Source organism: Asterias amurensis, chromosome 3 (genome assembly GCF_032118995.1).
Source record: "Asterias amurensis chromosome 3, ASM3211899v1".
NCBI classification, from domain to species: Eukaryota; Metazoa; Echinodermata; class Asteroidea; order Forcipulatida; family Asteriidae; genus Asterias; species Asterias amurensis.
The window spans coordinates 9056115-9078339 of NC_092650.1; the positions used below are offsets into that span (position 1 = coordinate 9056115).

General features: G+C 39.4%; 2 protein-coding genes across 2 annotated transcripts in view; one reads left to right on the forward strand and one right to left on the reverse strand.

The window, feature by feature from the left end:
* Nucleotides 1-314: 314 nt before the first annotated feature.
* On the forward strand, nt 315-19262 carry LOC139934603 (lysosomal phospholipase A and acyltransferase-like). The gene is made up of 9 exons (XM_071928892.1): nt 315-508; nt 2990-3143; nt 5536-5654; nt 6478-6576; nt 9472-9699; nt 10463-10708; nt 11539-11692; nt 11908-15100; nt 17686-19262. Exons 1-8 carry the CDS (start codon nt 367-369, stop codon nt 12026-12028), a joined length of 1263 nt encoding a protein of 420 aa, XP_071784993.1. The 5' UTR covers nt 315-366; the 3' UTR covers nt 12029-15100; nt 17686-19262.
* A 651-nt stretch (nt 19263-19913) lies between these two features.
* The window catches only part of LOC139935176 (prefoldin subunit 4-like), a 38001-nt gene continuing 35689 nt past the window's right edge, over nt 19914-22225 (reverse strand). The window contains exon 4 of the mRNA XM_071929647.1: nt 19914-21283. Within this exon, the coding sequence (XP_071785748.1) occupies nt 21082-21283 (202 nt within the window). The 3' untranslated portion in view covers nt 19914-21081. The remainder of the gene's footprint in view (nt 21284-22225) is intronic.

Consider the following 22225-nt stretch of genomic DNA (forward strand, 5'->3'; position numbering starts at 1 on the left):
TATATATTGCAAATTATCGCATATACATATTGCAAATTATCGCACATATATTACAATTTATTGCATATATATTACATTTATTGCATACATCAAATGAATATCGCACATTGTGACAATTATCGCATATTATATGAGAAACATCGCACATACATTGTACATTATCGAATATTGCAACGTTTGACACGCCATAGTGATCAGCCACCGTAGATTACATACAGACATATCAACCAATGGGAGCCTTGGCCTTTACCGTGCTGGGAAAAAAATTACAGCGCTGCGACTCTCAGCTCTGGCCGGCTCTGGGGGGTCGAGATGAGGGGTTATATACGCGGCGCTATACGATCTTTGGTTATACGACTACGAACGATGTCAACAATGGACGTCACAGACGCAAGGTTTGCAAACTTATCGTTGAAAAGTGTGGTTTTACTGATTTTCTGTTGCTGTACTTGTTTGTGCTTTACCCGAAGAGATGGAAATGTGACGAAAGGACATCCCGTTATTATTTGTAAGTTTGTTTTGTACGTCGAAGGCCTAAATAATAAGTTCAATAATATTAATAATCATCTCATGGGATGGGCATCAAAATCAACAACTTGTGGGCATGGCATCCCGTGATCTGGTGATGATGTGTGGATTGTGTGACTGGTATAGGTAGTGGGCGGGGACGTGGACTTGGGCTGGGTTTAATTATTTGCGTTGTCATGATTTGTTGTCCCATGGTATCTCCCTCGATCCTATTGCATCCCAACCTACATGACTGCATGATGAAGGCCCCAGTCAAGTGTGTTTTAATTAGGCCTAAATGTTGATTGAGGAAAAACTCAAACAAATGGGACGTCCAGTGCAGTTGAATTGAACTTTGATTAAGTCATCGAAGTCTCAAAGATCGGTGTGTGGTGTGAAAATTTCAATATCCATCAAGTTTTAATCCTCCTCTAACCAGTTTTCACGGTATTATGCCTTTTTCTTTGAATTGGGAAAAAATTATGATGCCATATTATCAACCGATGCCCTAATTTTCTTCATTTGTTAATATGATGTAGATGCAAACATAATATAACAACTTGATGGACATTGAAATGTTCACACCACACACCAATCTTCGATGACTTCAACTGACCCCATTTGTTTTGAGTTTTTCCTGTTTTCACGGCAAGCAATCAAAACAGTAACACTCCAGATTGCATGGCAAACGAGAAAGTATGGTTTCCCGGTGAAGCCATAGGAAGAAACACTGCAGTGACTACAAGTGTTCTTTGAGACTCTGTGTATGATTCTATAGCCAGCAGTTGTCTCGATTTTATTCAAAATATTTTTTTATTAAATTTGAAAAATTACCATGGTAACTTGCAAAAAATAAAACAAATAAAACAAATAATAAAAAGTGTGAATAATTACTGGCTTTCAAATATTATTTTTATTTATTTTTAATATATTTTTTGTCTTAATATTTATAATAAAGTGTATAAATAAACAGTGATAATTGAATCAACAAGCTGATGTTTAAATTTTAATATTAATAGTAATAATATTGATATTGAGGGTTAGAAAATAAAAATCTCCAAAAATATTAGAAAACGATTTAAGGCACATGGCTTCTTTAAGCCTCTGTATTTTTTTTCCAGAATGCTCAGCAAAATATTCAGTCACATGATTTGATCATCATGAATTGTGAATTGAAATAGTATTTGATGAAACTTTTTCGGTGGGCAAATATTTTTTTATGACCTCAACATTGTGACATATTTTTGTACCTTGTAGAAATGCCTAAAATACCAAACTTTTTGCATTACAAGTGCAAATAACCAGTGGAGCCTTATGTGTTTCTAAGTTTTGGTCAAGGGAGAGGAGACTCTTTGCTTGGCAAATAAAACCACACAATTTTTATCTAGGGACTGTTTACATCGCGCACAGAGAGGTGAAAGATTTGCCACGATTTTAGGGACACCTCGAAAACAGGACCTCCTACGATATATGTTTGCATAATGAAAGGGCATCAGTTGATGGCATCATTATTTTATTAAGGGAAACAATGTGTGGTGAAGAGGTTTTAAACTAGTGGTTTAAACTCGCTGAGGCCTGGCCTGGGGGGGCCCTGGTTCTTGATAATTTTACTGAGACGATCAGTCGAGGTAGAAAACTGATTCAACACACTTTGATTCCCATTCATTACCTTTCGGGAAAAAAAACATCAACACTTTACGTGAGGGCGGCCGAAGGCCTTACCATTTCATAGCTGGAGGGGTGTTGTGTTGAAAAAAATCATTGAATAATTATAATTTTTGCATTTATTTTACTTTTTGACCAAAAGTGTTGATGATTTTTGACCAAAAAGGTATTTATGAATGGAAATCAAAGTGTGTTGAATCGGTTTTCAACTAGCGGTTTAAATCCGCCAAGGGCCCCTGACCCCCCCCCCTCCCCCAACCTTGCAGTCGTGATTGGTTCGAAGATCATTGGTGTTGCGCAGTCACAAACAACCAACGTTTCGATAGTACGCACAGCAATCTGTACAAGCTTGTAATAAATGAACAGACATAGAGGGCCTTCTGTATTTTTGATTACCAGGTGGGATCCAGATATGTCGGTGCGGGGGGAAAAAACACAAGTCACAGCGCCGTTCTTTCATTACAAGCATGTACAGTTTGCCGTGCATGGATCAGAACGTTGTTGTGTGTGACTGCGCAACACCAATGGTCTTGGAACCAAGACTACCCACCTTGTTGATTTGTTTAGATTTTGCATGGTCTTCTCATAAACCCTTGACCTAAAGGTGAATGAAAAACAAAATTATGGTTCCTTTACTTGTATGTCAGCCTTTTACTCCAGAATGTCACTTTCATCATCATGATTTGCTCGAATTTGACTTTGTGCATCAGCTTCAATTTATCATACAAGACCAACAACCAACCCTTAAACTACATAATATTTCCAAGATTACAGCATTTTACTTTCTGTATTTCTGTAAATAATGTCTTTGTTTTAGTGCCTGGTGATGGAGGGACCCAACTATGGGCTTCACTTGATAAGCCGTCCACTGTCCACTATTTTTGTCGACAGAAGGAGGCTTTGTTCAACCTATGGCTTAATGTAGAGGAGTTGACGCCATTAACGATTGACTGTTTTGTTGATAATGCTAGGTGAGTGATCACAAGAACATTGCAAGGAATAAAAATAATACTGGATTCTAGTTGTCGACAATAAACTACTTTACAAATGTTTGCAGCTTTTTGTCTTACCTGAAGGAAGTTCAAAATCAATTCTGATTCTTCTCAGATGTCACATGTTCTTACATTAGTTTCAAAGTATCTGAAATTTCGTAACTGCTTTGGGTCCTTCGAATGGGACATAAAGCTGTTGGTCCCATATGGGCGATTCCATGAAAAGGTGGAATTTTCTTCGAAAAATGAAATAGCTCCCAGAATTGAATTTTTATCTTTATATCATTCCAAACACGTCCAAGTGTCAGGGGAATTTTTTTAATTCTGTTTTGATGTTGTTAACTGTAAAAAAAACAATTACTTTTCCAATAGTGCACTTTGGTGTGAAAAAAGTAACGTTTTTTATGGTTTTGTCAATTTGACCTATTTTTATAGTCAGTATCAATTTTCTCTTAAAAAATTATAAATGAGAGCAAGTATGGGCGGTATTCTTTCAGAAAAAATATGTAAAATTTCAATACAACTCAATGTACACTTGTGTCAACACTTGGTTTGAGGTACTCTCAGAGAGCGTAACGCGTGTTACCAAAACACACCCTTTTAAATATAATTACTACACAACCTGGTTTCAAATGCTGCAACTTTTAATTTTCCTCCTACTAATAAGGGCTCATGTAAAAACAGTAAAAACTTAGATGAATTCTTAACCACAGCTTCACAATGAGCCTCCGAAAACTGTAATGCGTGTTACCATGTAACGCGTGTTACCAATGTAACGCGTGTTACCAAGTCCAATACACTGTATACAAGGGTCAGATGGGCACAGCACGCAGTTTAAAAACAAATATATTCCTGCCACGTTCCATGGCCTGGTAGACAAGCACAATGTGAATGAGGTGGAATTACTTTTCAACATCCCATAGCAAAGGACATGTCGATGGAATGGGGGGGTCAACTTAACGATTCAAAGCGTGGGGAGTTGTTTTTTGTGGTTAATGATTGGGATTATTTCCGTGGTAAAGTAATGCAAGTAAGTGAAGAAAATGACTTCAGTGTTTGAGGGATGCCCCCTGCTTGAAGGAATGATATATTTGAGAAATTGTAACTCGACAATTGAAATAACATCAATAATGTAGCAAGACAAATTGTAACGCGTGTTACCTTTAATTGTGTGATATGTAGAGCAAAACGTTAAGAAAAAGGTCTACTTAATTTTTGGCTCTTTAAATATGATGTGCAACTGATATTGGTTGACATTTTTTGAGAATATGTAACTCAACAATTGAAATAACATATAAACATGTAGCTGGGAAAAATTGTAACGCGTGTTACCGTAACCCGTGTTACCGACTATTTTGCGATTTACTAAAAAAGTTACACTTGGATTATTGTTATTATTCCGGTATAATAAACCTTAGCATAGTACTTGATGACAATAGAAACAAATTCGTAGTAGACTGGTTAGTTTTAGGACAAAGTTTAAATGAAGTTCGGTATTTGTTTGGTCTTTCCATTCAGCGTAACGCGTGTTACCGATATTCGCAGAGCTTTCTCAGCTAAACCAGTTGATCTTTCACTTTTGTGTGAACATGGGGATCTAGCCTAGATATTCAGGTTTTAAAATACAAAAGATGAACCCTTAAATCAAAGTAGTCTTGCAGCCAGAGAATGGAGAATGATGAAGGACCCTCAAAAGCGTAACGTGTGTTACCGCGGAATCGCCCATTATGTGTTGTGTAACGCATGTAAAAGAACCCAGTGTATACTTATCCAAAAGAGAAGGGGTTCGCCCCATTGTTCCTGGCTGTGGCTGCTGTTTGCGCCGTAGCATAAGGTGCTAAATAGTTGGATCTCAGAATTCATCACTGCAATAACCTATCTTTCTGTGTTATTGTTATTGTTATTGTTATTAGTATTATTATTAAAGACACTGGACACTTGTAGCAATTGTAAAAAACCAGTCTTCTAACTTGGTGGATCTCAACATATACATAAAATAACAAACCTGTGAAAATTTGAGCTCAATTGGTCGTCGAAGTTGCGAGATAATAGATGCTTCATTTCGAGACCTCAAATTCTAAATCTGAGGTCTCAAAATCAAATTCGTGGAAAATTACTTCTTTCTCTCTCATCACTACGTTACTTCAGAAGGAGCTGTATCTCACAATACAGCTCTCAATACAGCTCTCCTGCTTGTAACCAAGTAAGGTTTTATGCTAAAAATTATTTTGAGTAACTACCAATAGTGTCCACTACCTTTAAAAAGAAAAACTAACATTAGGGATACATGTAGCATAGCATAATCAACCGTATTGAGCTAGAATGACTATAACCAGTAACTAGCATCTTTATTAATCCTGACTCTTGACAGACTTGTGTTCAACAATGTAACAAAACATACAAGTGATTCACCTGGAGTGAATGTAACAACTGTCAATTTTGGAAACACAAGCTCAGTGGAGTATCTGGACCCCAGTCATATCTCACTCAGTAAGTACAAGTAGCATCATTCCACTTTCATCGATAGGAGACTTTGGAACGCTAGGTGGCAGCAGACTTACCAGGTAAATGTCCATTGTTCACGTAATTCTGAGCATGTGCACATTACAAAGAACAATGGATTTTACCTGGTAAGTCTGCTGCCACCGGGCGTACCAAAACTTCCCTATTGTGCATTCTTGACACTTCTGAGGTGTAAGTAGAAATAAAGGATCTGTACTGAGTGTCACTGTGAAGTTAATATATGGCATATAACTGCACATCTACATAATATAGTGAAGTACATGTAAGATGTTTGTTCAAACTTATAAAAGCCTTGTAGAGAACCAAATTTAGATTTTGTTGTCATGTTGTGTCAAACTAATTGCAAAAGTTTGTTTTATTGTTGATTCTTGTTTATTGGGTTATTGATGACAATCCAAAGTGGGATAAGAGTTTCAACACAGAAATGCATGATTAAATTAGGTCGTAATTTTCAATTTTGTAGGTCAACTTTCTCTAAAACTATTCATTTTCAGGACAAAAATTGTGTTAGAGTTGAATAGAAACCTGACCTTGAGAATCTAAAAAAACATAATTATGCATACTATACAAATATTCATACACAATGGTTCTGCCCTCTTATGTTAAGACATCTTGTTTACAACTGAAAGCTGGCAATGCAATTGTATATTATTTGTAAAATTTTTATCTTTTTTTCAAGTCCAAAACAGAATTCAGACTAATTTAAAAAAGGATGCACTCTACATTTTATATTAAACAAAACTATTGACATGCAAGTTTACAGAAGTATTTTAATTGTTGTGTTTTACAGGTAAATATTTTGATGGGATTGTTGCTGCACTAGTTGCTGTAGGTTACCAGCGTGGTGTGTCTGTCAGGGGAGCTCCCTACGACTTCCGCAAAGCTCCAAGTAAGATGTGCCACAGATAATTGAGAAATCTAAATATCAAACAAGTAATTTGGAACGATTAGATATAGTATTTCATACAACCATAGACGAACCCATGAAGCTCTGCTTTCAATTCTGTGACTAACTACACAATCTCAAAACCATCCACCCAAAGTCAAACTTGTTAAAACCTGATTACAAAATGCAAATAAACATCTCTATTTATATAGCCTACTACTGTGCAAGACTGTGTGGTTGGTGGTATATCATTCCATATTGCCCCAGAATTGTTTGACTGCGTGAGGGAAGTCTCAATTATATTTGTATCACTTCTGGAAGCTTATTCATTCATACCCAAAACAGTTATTCATAAATACCTCAGACAGTTTCGCTATTCCTATTGGTGGAGAGCACGTCACGTGGGGGTGTTTAAATAAGGGAATAAAAGAGTAGGCGACGAGTTCTTAAACGGACGTTTAAAATTGGCAGGGTCGCGGCTGTGTGATAAGGCCCGAGCCGAAGGCGAGGGCCTTTATCGCACAGCCACGACCCTGCAAGGTTTTAAACGGCTGTTTAAGAACGAGTCCCTACTCTATTATTCCCGTTCATAAATGCCCTTATGTTAAAAGTGACATAATTTAACATGTATAGACAGTGTGACACTGTTTCATTTGCAAATATTTTCGAATTTTGCAAATTTTCAAAATCTCTGGTAAAAATGTTTTGGCGCGTCGGTAGGTGTGTATACACGGGTGTAATAACATTTTACGCGCTTTTCATAATAGCTATGAATTGCGTTCCGCGTAATTTAAATTGGCGTACATTAGCTTGCGCGCCCAACACATGAAGCTTTTCAAATTTTCAAAATATTTTGCCAAAAATATGTTTTGTGTGCGTCGGGTGGTGGTGTGAATACACGATGTTACTAATAGCTATGAATTGCGTTCCGCGTATGTTAAGTTGGAGTACACAGCTTGCGCACCCAACACGCGAAGCCAGCTGATATTAAACAGCTCTAGCTGTGTCTTTATCAGCCGTTTAAACAATGCCACGTGACGCGCTCTCAACCAATAGGAGTATACAATACAATACAATACAATGGGTTTTTATATAGCGCCATTTCATTTAGACCACAGCGCTTTAGACAAACAATAGCAATGCAGATAATACAACAAATGAACAATAAAGCAATAAACAGACACTAAGGAAAAAGATGTTTTTTAAGTGCTTTCTTCAAAATAGGCAGTGAAATTGAGGTGCGTTTTGTGATTGGAAGATGTTTCCACAGTCCTGGAGCGGCTAAGGAAAATGATTTATATGCAGCGGATTGAAGAGATTTGCTGCTTAGTTTATTTTCAGCAAGACAGGTTTTGTCTGATGCTGAGCGAAGCCCAGCCCTGGTTTGAGTGTGAAAAGAAAAACAAGATGAAAGAGTTGCTGGTGCAAGTCCATTTAAGCATTTATACACATGCACCAATATTTTGAATTGAATGCGCTCTATCACCGGGAGCCAATGTAGCTTTCTGAGAAAAGGAGTTGCATGATCATGTTTAGAAGCACAAAATATTAGTTTGGCAGCCCAATTCTGAAGATGTTGAAGTCTATTAATTTGAGTTGTGTTTGCTCCAAGTAAAAGTGCATTGCCATAGTCCAATCGTGAAAGAACAAGAGACCTTGTAACACTGCTACATGTGTCAGCGTCTAGAAACCTTCTTATAACGAGTATAAGTAGCGAAACTGTCTGGGGTATTTATGAACGGTTGATAATGACCAGCTGGACTTTGTTTATAACTGGTTAGTCTTGGTGCAAGACAACTTTTGTTGCTGGCAATGCGGGCGCTGTCAGTGAGTTGGCCGCGCTGTGTGTGAAAGGAAAACGAGAACGTCTTGCGCCAAGACTACAACGCCCATGAACAGATATGATCCGGAAACTGGGCGCCTCAATCAAAACAATGCAACATTCAGACGTCGTACATACAGCGCTAACGTCGGAAACAGATCTTACTTTCCCATTTTAAAACGTCTTTTAACTAAGAAGGCATTTATGAATGGGAATAAAAGAGTAGTGACTTGTTCTTTAACGGCCGTGTAAAACAGGCAGGGTCGTTGCCATGTGATAAACGGCAACGACCCTGCCTGTTTTACACGGCGGCTCAGGCCTCTATCGCACAGCAACGACCTTGCCTGTTTTAAACGGCCGTTATAGAACTTGTTGCTACTCTTTTATTCCCTTATTAAGACGGGAACACATTACCTCCACAGAACTCATATCCATTACGGACAAAAGACCTTTAAAGGAGCGCATTTTACAGAGATATAATGTGCTGGTACAAAGAAAGCTACCAAAAAGTCAGTCTATAGGCGAGAAGAGAACAGATGGCTTTTAATTAAAATATTTGAAAGTCTGGAGTGAGTTGATGTTGAGAATGTGATTTGGTAGAGAGTTCCAGCTTCGGGGACCAGCAACTTCGTGAGAAAGACCGGTCCCCTGCCCTTTTGTAAGTGGGAGGGATTGTTAGAGTCGGCTGGAGTGGAGGCCACTTCGGCCAGGTTTGTTTAAGTTGAGAGACTCTATTTTTCTGGTATATCAATTGCTCATTGGGTTACCAGTGATATGTGCACTCTCATGGCCCACAAGGGTTGTTAGTTTTTTAACTTTGCCTGTGAAAGCCCTCAAAATCAGTCGCTTACAGTGATAACAAATAAACCACCCACGCTCATAAATTGTGTAGCAAGGGACCCTGGCTATATATTTTTGCAGTGTAAAAAGGGCTGAATAGGACATCCCTAAAAGATGATTAGGGACCCTGGCTATATTTTGTTCCCTAAAAAAAGATTGAAGCCACTCATTTATGTAATGTCTGATACACCAAGTAAGTTTATTTACTATCTAGTGACTTGTTTTTGTCTTTACAGATGAAGCCAATGTTTACTTCCAGAATGTAACCAAGTTAATAGAAGAAACCTACAGGATAAACCAGAATCGTAAGGTAGTTCTATTAACACATAGTATGGGAGGTCTGTATGGACTGTACTACCTAAATAGCCAACCTCAGGAATGGAAGGATAAATTCATTCAAGCATATGCACCCATCTCTGCACCATGGGGTGGAGCAACCAAAAGCATTCGAGTTGTTGTATCAGGTCAGTCTGAATCATTTGATGATAAGTCAAGTTTTCAATTTTGTTGAATGTTTAAGGTCTGATGTAACTAGACTCTTCTTGAGATTGATTGCTTCTAAAAGATTTCATTGTCTCAATAGTGATTTGTATTTTGACATATTACATTTACTTACTTGCCAGTTACATAAGTCAGTAATTCATTGGCAACAAATCATCTTGGGATGAGTCTCAGTACTTGGTGAAGTTAGGTTATGGGTTCTTGTGTATTTGCTCACAAATGGCAAATAGCTTTATGTCTTACACATAGACTTACCATTTAAATAGGCAAAATTGTTGATACTCGTACATCAGGCTAGACATCAATGGATTGTTAATACATTTACAGGCAAGATATTGATTAAGGGAATAAACGGCCGATTAAGAATGAGTCACTAATACTTATTTATTCCCATTCATTTTGGTAAAAAGGCGTAATAAAGTAGGAAACTCTTTAAAAATTTGTCTGCTTCCGAAGTCCTTGAGCTAGCTCTGAAGGCCCTACGTGTGGAGCATTTTTATGATAATTTTCGGATATTTATTTGTGCGTTAGTAATGCATCCTCGTATCAATGGGCTAAAATAAACCTTTTATAAACAGCTCCAGCTGGTCATTATCAACCGTTTAAACACCCCCACGTGACGTGCTCTCCACCAATAGGAATAGCGAAACTGTGTGGGGTATTCATGAATGATTGTTAATACATGTAAAGGCAAGATATCTATTGATTGTTGATATATTTTTTCAGGTGACAATGTGGGTGATGTTGTAGTGCATGCATCCACTGTCAGGAAAGCCCAGCGTACATGGCCTAGCATATACTATCTCATGCCATCAGATAAGTTCTGGAACCCTAAAGAGGTCATTGTTGAGACACCAAAGAAGAATTATACCGTTGCTGATTACCAGACACTTCTTAAGGATATCAACTATGAAATAGGATGGGAGATGAGACAGGCTGCAATGGATCAGGTTTATGATCTCAAAGCACCAGGTATGGTTCCTTGACCCCAAACCTCATAACACCATAAGCATTAGGTAGTGTAAGAAGTTTAGTACTTTTGGTTACTTTTGGATATTTTCTTCCCTCAAAATGACAGTGAACTGAGATATCTGCTTGAGATTTCATCCTCCTTGATTGAATTGTGCGTAATATACAAGCTGATGATAGTTTTTACTAAGAAAATAAGAGAGTAGTGACTCGGTTTAAAACCGGCAGGGTTGTGGTCGTGCGATAAAGGCCCTCGCCGAGTCAAACAGCTACGACCCTGCAAGGTTTAAACAGACGTTTTAGACCGAGTCACAATTTGTTTTATTCCCATTCATAAAAAGTGTATTAAAATTGGAAACTCTGTAAAACAAATCAAGGACATTTTTGAATTCTGTCTTTGCTCCCTTTCATGAAGGTTCAAAGTTGTGTTGATGCTCAATGATTGTGCAAGCACACACGTCCTACATGTAATAGTTGTATTTTATTTTACATTGAGTACCTGCGTATGTAATGCATTAGGCGTAAACTAACACCATGCGATAAGATAAGCTCAGTGTCACGCCTATGATTAAACACTTTTTACTGTATTAATATCATCCGTTTAAACACCCCCACGTGATACCCTCTCGACCAATCAGAATGGATAACCTGTCGCTGGTATTTATGAATACTAATTTATCCCTTTTATGCATGCAAACTTTGTAAATCCTTCATTCTGACGTGTTTGATAAGAAGCATTATCCTTTGTTCTATGCTATGATAGTGTGTTGCTTTACGGGACCTTTTTACCAACTCTTACCATGTTTCTTGTGTCATTCTTGATCTTGATGTAGGTGTTCCTGTGTATGGTATCCATGGCTGTGATGTTCCTACTGAGGAGCATTATGTGTATGATTCTAGTCGTCCTTTCCCAGACTATGAACCACACATTACATATGGCCAGGGAGACGGCACGGTCAATATGAGAAGTCTCAAGGGTTATTTAAAGTTAGTATCATTCTGCTCTATCAATGGGTTGTCATATTTACAGTCATAGCGTAGATAAATTAAGTTTTAAATTTGTTTATTGTCAATTCTAAAGCCGACTCAAAATCAACGATTTGTTTCCTGTTAAGATAGTTGTTCAATAATTTGTGTTTTGAATTGAAGTGCAGTTCTGTATAAAATAGTGAATGACAATGTTGATTTGTTGCTTTTGACAGGTGGCAGAAGGAGCAGCAGCATCCAGTCTCTGAATTCCAGATCCCTGGAGGGGAACACGTAGCTATACTACAAAATGCAACACTTCATAAGTACCTCATTAAAACGATTCTTCACCTGTGACCTAGGGATGTCACTCCACTATCTGTACTAAGTATTGTTTGAGGCTTTGCATGGTGTGGAGAAACGAGAAGAAACTATAAATTAATAGTAAACTTGCGGGTACAAACATGTGTAAATCTATAAATATTTGGTTTGCAGTAACACCATGTGTGTGTCTACTTGCTAGGTAGATTTTGTTCTTGGAGAACTGTCTTGCTTTATTGAGTGACTGTTGCTCTGAAAAGAGCCGGTGGTCTCAGGCTCTTTTCCGCACAGCTCTTTACCGGCTCTTTTCAGAGCCAACACTCACTCAAAAGAGATTTACACATGGTTGTACTCACAACTTTACTATTAATTTATAGTTTCTTCTTATGTTCTAAATTTCTGTACCATATCTTGTCGGTATTCCAATCTGGAGTAATCGTTTTCCCTTTAAAAATATCAACGCTGAAGTGAAATTCTTACTTGACAAAGGAAAGGCCACAAAGGTTCTCATAGTTAGTGTCGAGATTTGATTTTGTCTTGTAAGAAAATATGTGTCGGTAATCGCTGTGATTAGCAGGACCTGGACCCAAAGCCAGGGCTGATAATCTGCCATGATGCTCGACTCTTAAAACACTCGGGAGAGTTGCCTCACATTAAGCTGAATACAATGATAAACAATGGTGGCAGCATGTCTTACACCTATAGGACAAATGTCTGGAATGTGGATTACACAACAACCCTGAAAAAGGGATTTAGCGAGCATGATTGCCAGTACCTTCTGTCCCTCTTTGTATGGGTGAAACAATCCATGGTAGGTTGTATGCCTGTACAAGCTACACACTGAAATGTCTAGATGGAATGTCTGGATGGATATTCAGCCATCTGGCTCCAATCAATAACTTCAGGGCACTCTGAAGTTTCGGCTGTAAAAATCCGTCCGCCGTTGCACAGTCCAGGGCCCAATTTCATAGCGCTGCTAAGCGGCCGATTTTGTGCTTACTGTGCAATTTCTATTTCATAGGGCTGCTAACTGTAAGCACACGAAAAGGCATGCTAATCTTCCGGTGCCTACCGCACGAAAATAAATGACGTCACAATGCAAATCCACAGTAAACACGCAATATGGTCGTCCAATTTTTCTGCTAACCTGTGAAATACGCTAAGGCTTAACCAAATTTTTCTGCTACAGTAAGCACGCAAATTTGCTTACCGTTAAGCAGCGCTATGAAATTGGGCCCAGATCAATTGATCACCTGATGTGAAGTGGTTAAGGTCAACATGTATAACAGTCCGTAAAAGCAGTGGACACTATTGGCAATTGTCAAAGACTAGCCTTCACAGTTGGTGCTTCTCAACATATGCATAAAATAACAAACCTGTGAAAATTTGACCTCAATCGGTCATCGAAGTTGCGAGATAATAATGAAAGAAAAAACACCCTTGTCACACAAAGTTGTGTGCCTTTAGATGGTTGATTTCGAGACCTCAAGTTCTAAATCCGAGGTCTCGAAATCAAATTCGTGGAAAATTACTTCTTTCTCGAAAACTATGGCACTTCAGAGGGAGCCGTTTCTCACAATGTTTTATACCATCAACCTCTCCCCATTACTCGTCACCAAGAAAGGTTTTATGCCAATAATTATTTTGAGTAATTACCATTAGTGTCCACTGCCTTAAGAGTTTGGAAGAACAAGATCTATGAAGGATGACCTTGTATTGTTTACAACATGAATTATAAGTTACCACACGAATACGAGTTGGCTGTTGGATGCAGACGTGGTATATTTATTACAGTTATTTTTAACAAATTTATCTTCCAGTCTCACGTGCAACACGCAACGTTATTTCGCGACGAACAGCATGTACGACGGGCTCAAACTTTAGAGAGTAATTTTTGCACTGTCCATATATGGAGCGTGACGCATTGACACTCACAATACGTAGTGTGCAATATAAAACTGGAAGTAGGTTTTAAGTTACACCCACCCTCCAGTTCGAGATTAGTGGATTAGCATGTGAAGATAATATTTATGTGCATACTAAAACAGGTAGTGAGCAAAGACAAATTTGCCAATGCTGGAATTGACCTGCTATGTCTCGAATGCCATGTACATGTAAAGTGCTCTACCATTAGAGCTTACCAGGTGTTATATTAATTGGCAGTCCACTTTATATATGCCAGTCATGTGACACTCTTTGGTGCCAGCAGTCGATTTCACCAAACTAGGTTAATCTTCAGTATCCATAGACCTTTAGGATGCATTAACTGGTCCTAAGTTATGGCGAGTTACTCTTCCCATAGGGAAAGGTGTTGTCCTTTCTCTATGCTCTTCCTAACTTCAGTATCCATAGACGTTTAGGATGCATTACTCGTCCTAAGTTATGGCGAGTTACTCTTCCCATAGAGAAAGGTGTTGTCCTTTCTCTATGCTCTTCCTAACTTGAGATCTAACTTAATCTTATCCGTTCATGAAATCGGCTGCTGCAAGATCTTTCAATCTTATCTGCTGATTGAACAGGTTTTGTGCACTGGGTATAAACCAGTCAATGCAGAAGCAGGCATCACACAACACCATACAAACTGTTCATGTACGTAGGCATCACACAACATCATACAAACTGTTCAAGTAGGCATCACACAATGCCCATACAAACTGTTTATGTGGTTGTACATGTTTGAACAGATTCATCTAAGCGTAAGCTTTTCATCCCATTCATTTCCATTTATTTTGCCCAATATCAAACTTGGTTGTTAAGAAGAGATAGTTTCATTGTTGAACAACAAGAGTCAAGTTTCAAAATAATGTACATGTAACATCAATAAAACATGCTTTTGCAATCAAGATCCCATCTGAAAAAACAAAGTTTGGAAATGTTCCATAAAGGCAGTGGACACTATTGGTAATTTAGCATGAAACCTTACTGGGGAACGCGTTATATGGGAGAGGTTGATAGTATTTTGAGCCGTTTCTCACAATGTTTTATAAAACATTTACACCATTTTTATAAAACATTGTGAAAAACGGCTCCCTCTGAAGTAACGTAGTTTTCAAGAAAGATGTATTTTTCGAAAATTTTTAATTTGAGACCTCAAATTTAGAATATGAGGTCTAGAAGAGTTTGCGGTAACACCATGTAATAACAATCTCTAAATGAGTTGGGGTGGTTCTGAAAAGAACCGTTGGGTTAACTCGACGTTTCGATCAGTATGCTCTGATCGTCTTCTGGAGAATGCTGGACTCTGATGCTGCATGCTGCTTAAGTACTAGGCGGTGGATCAGCGGTGATGCATGAAGGCGGGAAATGTAGGCGGGAAGTGAACTCGATGATGCGTGGTGAAACCTGTTGTGGAGCCTTGGGGGTTGTGTGGGGGGTGTGTGCTCACTGAACCGTGTCAGTAGGAACAAGCACAGGGGACAGTGAGGGTGTGGGGCCTAGGTGACTGAGGGTATAGATGACCCAAAGCAGTCTAATAGTTGGGGCCTAGGGGGTGACCGTGGATATAGAAGATCCATTGGTCGGGAGAAGAGGGAGCCAGATGTCACTGATGTGGAAGCCGATGTCTTGGGGTACGGTGTCATGCTTGTGGATCTCGATGGCCTCTCTAATGCGTCTAGGGTGCCACGCCTGGATGGGAGCGATGATCTCAGCAGCATCCCAGTTCACTCGGTGGTCAGCGATGTGGGAATGCTTGACGATGGCGGATTTATCGAAGTCCCCCCTCCTTCCGTGTGCTCGGTGTTCCTTAAGTCTAGTGGGAAGGTTACGCCCGGTTTCCCCGACATAAACCTTACCACATTCGCATGGAATGCGATAGACTCCGGCACGGGCGGAGGGGTCCTTCTTGTCCTTGTGCGATTGGAGAGAGCCATGGAGTTTCTTCGGGGCGGAGTGATACACCTTGATACCTGCTTCCTTGAAGATGCGTTGGAGGCGATGAGAGGGGGGACCTAGGTATGGTAAACTAACTGTGGGTGTGTGTGTTTGACCTTGGGTATAGGAGACCCTTTGGTCGGGGGGGACGGGCTTGCTAGTCTTGACTTGCTTGGCGTTGTATCCATTCCGCTGTAGAGAAGTGGTGATGTGCTGCAACTCATGCTGGAGGCTATCCGGATCACAAATGGTATAAGCCCGTTGAACCAGCGCACGGTTGACTGACGACTTGATGGCTGGATGATGGAAAGACCGCTGATGCAGGTAGCGGTCGGTGTGGGTGGGTTTCCGGTAAATGCTGTGATGTAGGGTGCCGTCTTGGTTTCTTGTAATGAGAACATCCAGAAAGGGTAACTTTCCGGAATGTTCTTGCTCCATGGTGAACTTGATACTGGAGTGTTGTTGGTTGAGGTACTGCAGAAATTCATGGAGAGAGTCCTGACCGTGGGGCCAGGACTCTCTCCATGAATTTCTGCAGTACCTCAACCAACAACACTCCAGTATCAAGTTCACCATGGAGCAAGAACATTCCGGAAAGTTACCCTTTCTGGATGTTCTCATTACAAGAAACCAAGACGGCACCCTACATCACAGCATTTACCGGAAACCCACCCACACCGACCGCTACCTGCATCAGCGGTCTTTCCATCATCCAGCCATCAAGTCGTCAGTCAACCGTGCGCTGGTTCAACGGGCTTATACCATTTGTGATCCGGATAGCCTCCAGCATGAGTTGCAGCACATCACCACTTCTCTACAGCGGAATGGATACAACGCCAAGCAAGTCAAGACTAGCAAGCCCGTCCCCCCCGACCAAAGGGTCTCCTATACCCAAGGTCAAACACACACACCCACAGTTAGTTTACCATACCTAGGTCCCCCCTCTCATCGCCTCCAACGCATCTTCAAGGAAGCAGGTATCAAGGTGTATCACTCCGCCCCGAAGAAACTCCATGGCTCTCTCCAATCGCACAAGGACAAGAAGGACCCCTCCGCCCGTGCCGGAGTCTATCGCATTCCATGCGAATGTGGTAAGGTTTATGTCGGGGAAACCGGGCGTAACCTTCCCACTAGACTTAAGGAACACCGAGCACACGGAAGGAGGGGGGACTTCGATAAATCCGCCATCGTCAAGCATTCCCACATCGCTGACCACCGAGTGAACTGGGATGCTGCTGAGATCATCGCTCCCATCCAGGCGTGGCACCCTAGACGCATTAGAGAGGCCATCGAGATCCACAAGCATGACACCGTACCCCAAGACATCGGCTTCCACATCAGTGACATCTGGCTCCCTCTTCTCCCGACCAATGGATCTTCTATATCCACGGTCACCCCCTAGGCCCCAACTATTAGACTGCTTTGGGTCATCTATACCCTCAGTCACCTAGGCCCCACACCCTCACTGTCCCCTGTGCTTGTTCCTACTGACACGGTTCAGTGAGCACACACCCCCCACACAACCCCCAAGGCTCCACAACAGGTTTCACCACGCATCATCGAGTTCACTTCCCGCCTACATTTCCCGCCTTCATGCATCACCGCTGATCCACCGCCTAGTACTTAAGCAGCATGCAGCATCAGAGTCCAGCATTCTCCAGAAGACGATCAGAGCATACTGATCGAAACGTCGAGTTAACCCAACGGTTCTTTTCAGAACCACCCCAACTCATTTAGAGATTGTTATTACATGGTGTTACCGCAAACTCTTCTATATCTTATCTCCACCATGCAAAGTTTCAAATCCTACTTAATATGAGGTCTCAAAATCAAGCATCTGAAAGCACACAACTTCATGTGACAAAGGTGGTTTTCTTTCATTATCTCGGAACTTCAACGACCAATTGAGTCAAATTTTCACAGGTTTGTTATTTTATGCACATGCTGAGATACACCATGTGAGAAGACTGGTCTTTGACAATTACCAATAGTGTCCAGCGTCTTTAATTTCACAAACTGTGAAACAAATAATAACTGGAACCAGTCCAAGAAATATAACCTTTGGCATGTAAATGGTTTCTGCTTGGCAGCCAAGAAAACTTTGACCGTAGCTCTGTTTAGCTGATGGGCTTTCAGATTGACCTTCATCGTAGAACATTTTGCTTGTAAATACAAAACTGTTTTAATTAATCAACTTTAACATTTAAGACGAAGTCTTCAACTGTTAAGGTGCAGAGATGGCAAGTCCAGAGGCAAGCTATGCGTGAGATTTTTCAAAGCTCACAACCAGCCCCAGACAAGTGTCAGACAATAGCGCAATGTCATCAGCAGATTCATTGTCTGTCTTTGTCTGTTAAAGAGCCGAAACCCAAGCTTCTTGTACCCTTGCTGTGATGATTAGGTTTTTTTCTATACTAGTTTGTGTTGTTGGTTTTGGTTTTGGTTTATGTAAGTTGTATGTGTAAATTGCTTCATCAAGAACCCATCATGTTTTTGCTCGTTGTGTACCAAGTTATTTAACATGACTTTATGCGATTCTGGTATATAGGGATTTGATCATTAAATGCACTTCCATCTTTGAAAGCCTGTCTGTGGGCACAGGCTACAAAGAGCCTTCTGTAAATAATGTAACGCTTTAGAGTATTATAGCTCCATCTCATGTATACCGCGTGTCTAAAAAAATACACTTTTGTATAGGCTGCTGAATAAAAAATATATTATTTTTTGGGGAAAGGTTAGTATGTATGGATAGCTTATGGATTCAGTTTTTATACAACACAAAAAAAGTCTGAAAACAATTCATGCTTGGGTGAGCACTGCTCACTGAAGAATAAGTAGCTGACATCTTGGTGTGAATTTTGTAAGCTTCAAAGTACTTCTCACAAATTGGAAGGCTAATTCCTGCGCAACCTAATTTTCATACCCTTTACAAAAGTGAGCAGTGCTCACCCAAGCATGAATTATTTTCAGACTTTTTGGTTTCATATGAAAGTTGAGTCCATAAGCTATCCATACATACAAACCTTTTCCCCCAGAATAAACATTTTTTATTCAGCAGCCATTTCAAAAGTATAGGTTTTTTTTAGACACCATGTACATCCATAGTCTTACATTAGATCTGAGGAACAATTGATTTGGTCTTAAAAACTTGAATTGGTAGTTATTTACTGCTTACATTTTAGCAGTATTAAAAGTAGTTAGATGAATAGAATGTTAGTAACTAATGATGTGATTGGCTGATGGTTATTACCAAGCAAGGTCATGACCCTATGGAATGTCCATCCATGGCTATGGTGGCTTCTTTCTTACTGCATTGATGTAGATGTCAAACACGGATTGTTTCAAATTAGTAATTGGCAATTCCTAAATGAATAAAACATTATTAAAAATACAATATTAAAATAACAAGTGTGTTTGTTGCCTTATTGTCTTTTTTTTTGTATTCAGCAACCCGCCCAAACTATGATAACACTGTGTAACTACCGACCCTGCAAACTCAAGATTAACTAGCCACCAGCTCTCCAACAACTGCGCTAGTTATATTCTCCCTATTTGGTAAATATCTTCGTTTGTTGGTATCTCCTGTATGTTTCCTTGGCAGAGAGCCATCACAGCATGCAGCATGGTAAACCACAGGTACCAGGTGTAATGCCCACTCTACTCAATAGGGAGGTCTAGCTGCACTTTATGCAAGCAAATACGTAAACGCCAGAAAATTGTGTTGGTGTCTAGGTGACGTCACCTGTTTGTATGTGAAGCCACCACTGTGTGCTTCTTGCATGCTTACATATGACATCTGCAGGTACATACCTGACGTGAACAATTTTAACTTCACCTGTGCTGAAAACATGAGATTTTTCCAACAACATTTTTTGACATTCACGTTTGCGCATTTGCTCGCGTAAAGTGCAGCTTAACCTCCCTAATTTGTCTCTGATCAACCCCAAATTACCCACTCCTTGGTTAACCTTGTTGTTTATTACTTGATAATGTAATTATTAAGACAAAAGAGACAGTAAAGATAAGTTCGTGCAGACAATGGTTATATGCAAGGTTATGGCTTGTTTATTCTTCAAAGGAAAACAACCTGCATCTATAATAACACAGACAGCCATAATTACAGTCAATATTATTATTAATGAACGGTTCTTTGATGCATCAAATCCTCTCAACGAAAATCACTTTATGTAAACAGTTTGTATCGTCTGTAAGCAAATACAAATACACAGTGGAAACCCTGTTAAGATTCATAACTGACCTGTCTGAGTTTGCACCAAGGATTCAAATCAGACCTACTGTAAAAGCATCAAACAATGACAAACTGGAATAATTATATTCAGTGTTCAAATCTGTTTTCTGCCGGTACGGGTCAAAACAATGACTGTAAACATGTTATAAAACTGAAAACAACATCACTACAGAGTAATGACTAAAATTTGGATCAGCGTAGATCTTGGGGCAGGACCTACACCAAATTAGGCCTTCATTGCAATTCTATAAAGCAGCCATTTTGCCTTGATGTACATTACACTTGTTAAAGTTCAAAAAAATAAATTCAAAGATAGTGTCAAAGTGAAAAATAAAGTCCATTTCAATACTAATTGAAAGTATTAGTAAATATGGTATGAACAGCCATTATGTAAACGACATCCTTTTACATTATACAATTGTTGCACTTTGTGACAGGATGCTTGTTGTTTGTACACCCGAGGGGGAAAATGGCACCCGAGTGGGAAAATGGCACCCGAGCATTTGCCCCCGAGGAAGTACAAAACCAAAGCGCTGGAAATGGACCAACAATGGGAATGATCAAGGTGATGTACACAGGTAAACAAAATTCTTGTTACCCTTTGCGCTGTCCTGCTGCACAGCGCAAAGCGTAACATGAATTTTGAATCACATCATGCCTTTTTGAATCACATCATGTGATTTGTTCTCGACCAATAAAACTTTTTGTTACCTATGTGTAGGTATAACAAGATGCAATGTCACAAAATCAAATTTTGAAGTCATCTTTGGACAGTTACCAACTCTAGCCCAAAGGATTAATGTCAATCACAATACCATCCTCATGTACTCAGAGTGAATGTAAAACACTGCTTCTATGCCTTCTTGTGGTACTTCCAGTACAGCACAAACAAATCTCAAATAACTACAGTAAACACGCAGTAAATGTTAAAAGAACAGCCACACATTTCAAAAGTGGATTCAAGTTGCTAAGCTTCATCCATTTCTAGATTAATATTGTTGCCAAATTTAGCATAAAGCTGAGCTTTAAGATCAGACAATGTTCCTTTGATGGATTCACACTGTCTCTCTAATGATGAAATCTCATCTTCTTTCTCTACTTTGGCTTGTTCCAATAGGGCCGTCGCATCACTCACACTTTTACTGACGAATACTTCACCTATCATATACGTACAAGGCAGTCAAGGAAAAACAATTCTTTATAATTTAGTATTAATATTTAAAGCTAAACAATAAGCGTTAACAGAGACTGATTACAGTACTTTACAAACTTCAGGTAGACTCATGATCACTACAGTTAAGCTGGTGAAACTAATTTAAAATGAGCTCTTGGGTTACCTTTTGTAAGCGATACTTGTATTACATATGTGTTTTGAAAAATCATTCAATCACTTAAATGTGGGGTGTAGTGGCTGAGTGGATAAGAGCATCAAACTCAAGCTCTGATACTTCTGTTCAGCAAAGTGTGGGTTCAAATCCCTGGTGTGACACTTGTGTCCCTAAGCAAGACACTTGACATTAATTGCTCATGTCCACCCAGGGGTAAATGGGTGATTGACTTAGCTTAGTGTGCTACATATTTGGCAACACAGGCTGTATATTCCCCAGGGAGCTGAGATAGTTTAAGGAATGAAAAGGCCCAGTGATCAGTGGTAACAATGTTGGAAGCGCTTTGAGACATGGCATATAAAGCGCTACATAAAAACTGATTATAAGCTGTTTCATAGTGCAGCGCAGCGAAACAACTCTTGTTTTTCGTTAAAGTTTTTTTAGCTGTTACGTCGCTCAGCACAGCAAAACAGCTCTTGTTTTCGTTAAAGTTTTTGTTTGTATTCCTTTTAATTGTATTTTTCAGACAACATTTTCTAAGCACTATTTTGCAATGTTCCCATTGAGCGATTGCAAAAAAAATTCAGAGATGAAAGATATTTATGCAATAGTCAGCATATTGTAATGACATCATGATGACGTCATAATAATAATAATAATAAATAATAACGAAAACTTATATAGCGCCAAAGTCCGCCTAAAAGACGCTCAAGGCGCTTCATATAGATACAATTTAAGAAAAGAAAAAAAAAGGCTAAAAAGAACTAAACTAAGTAATTAGTC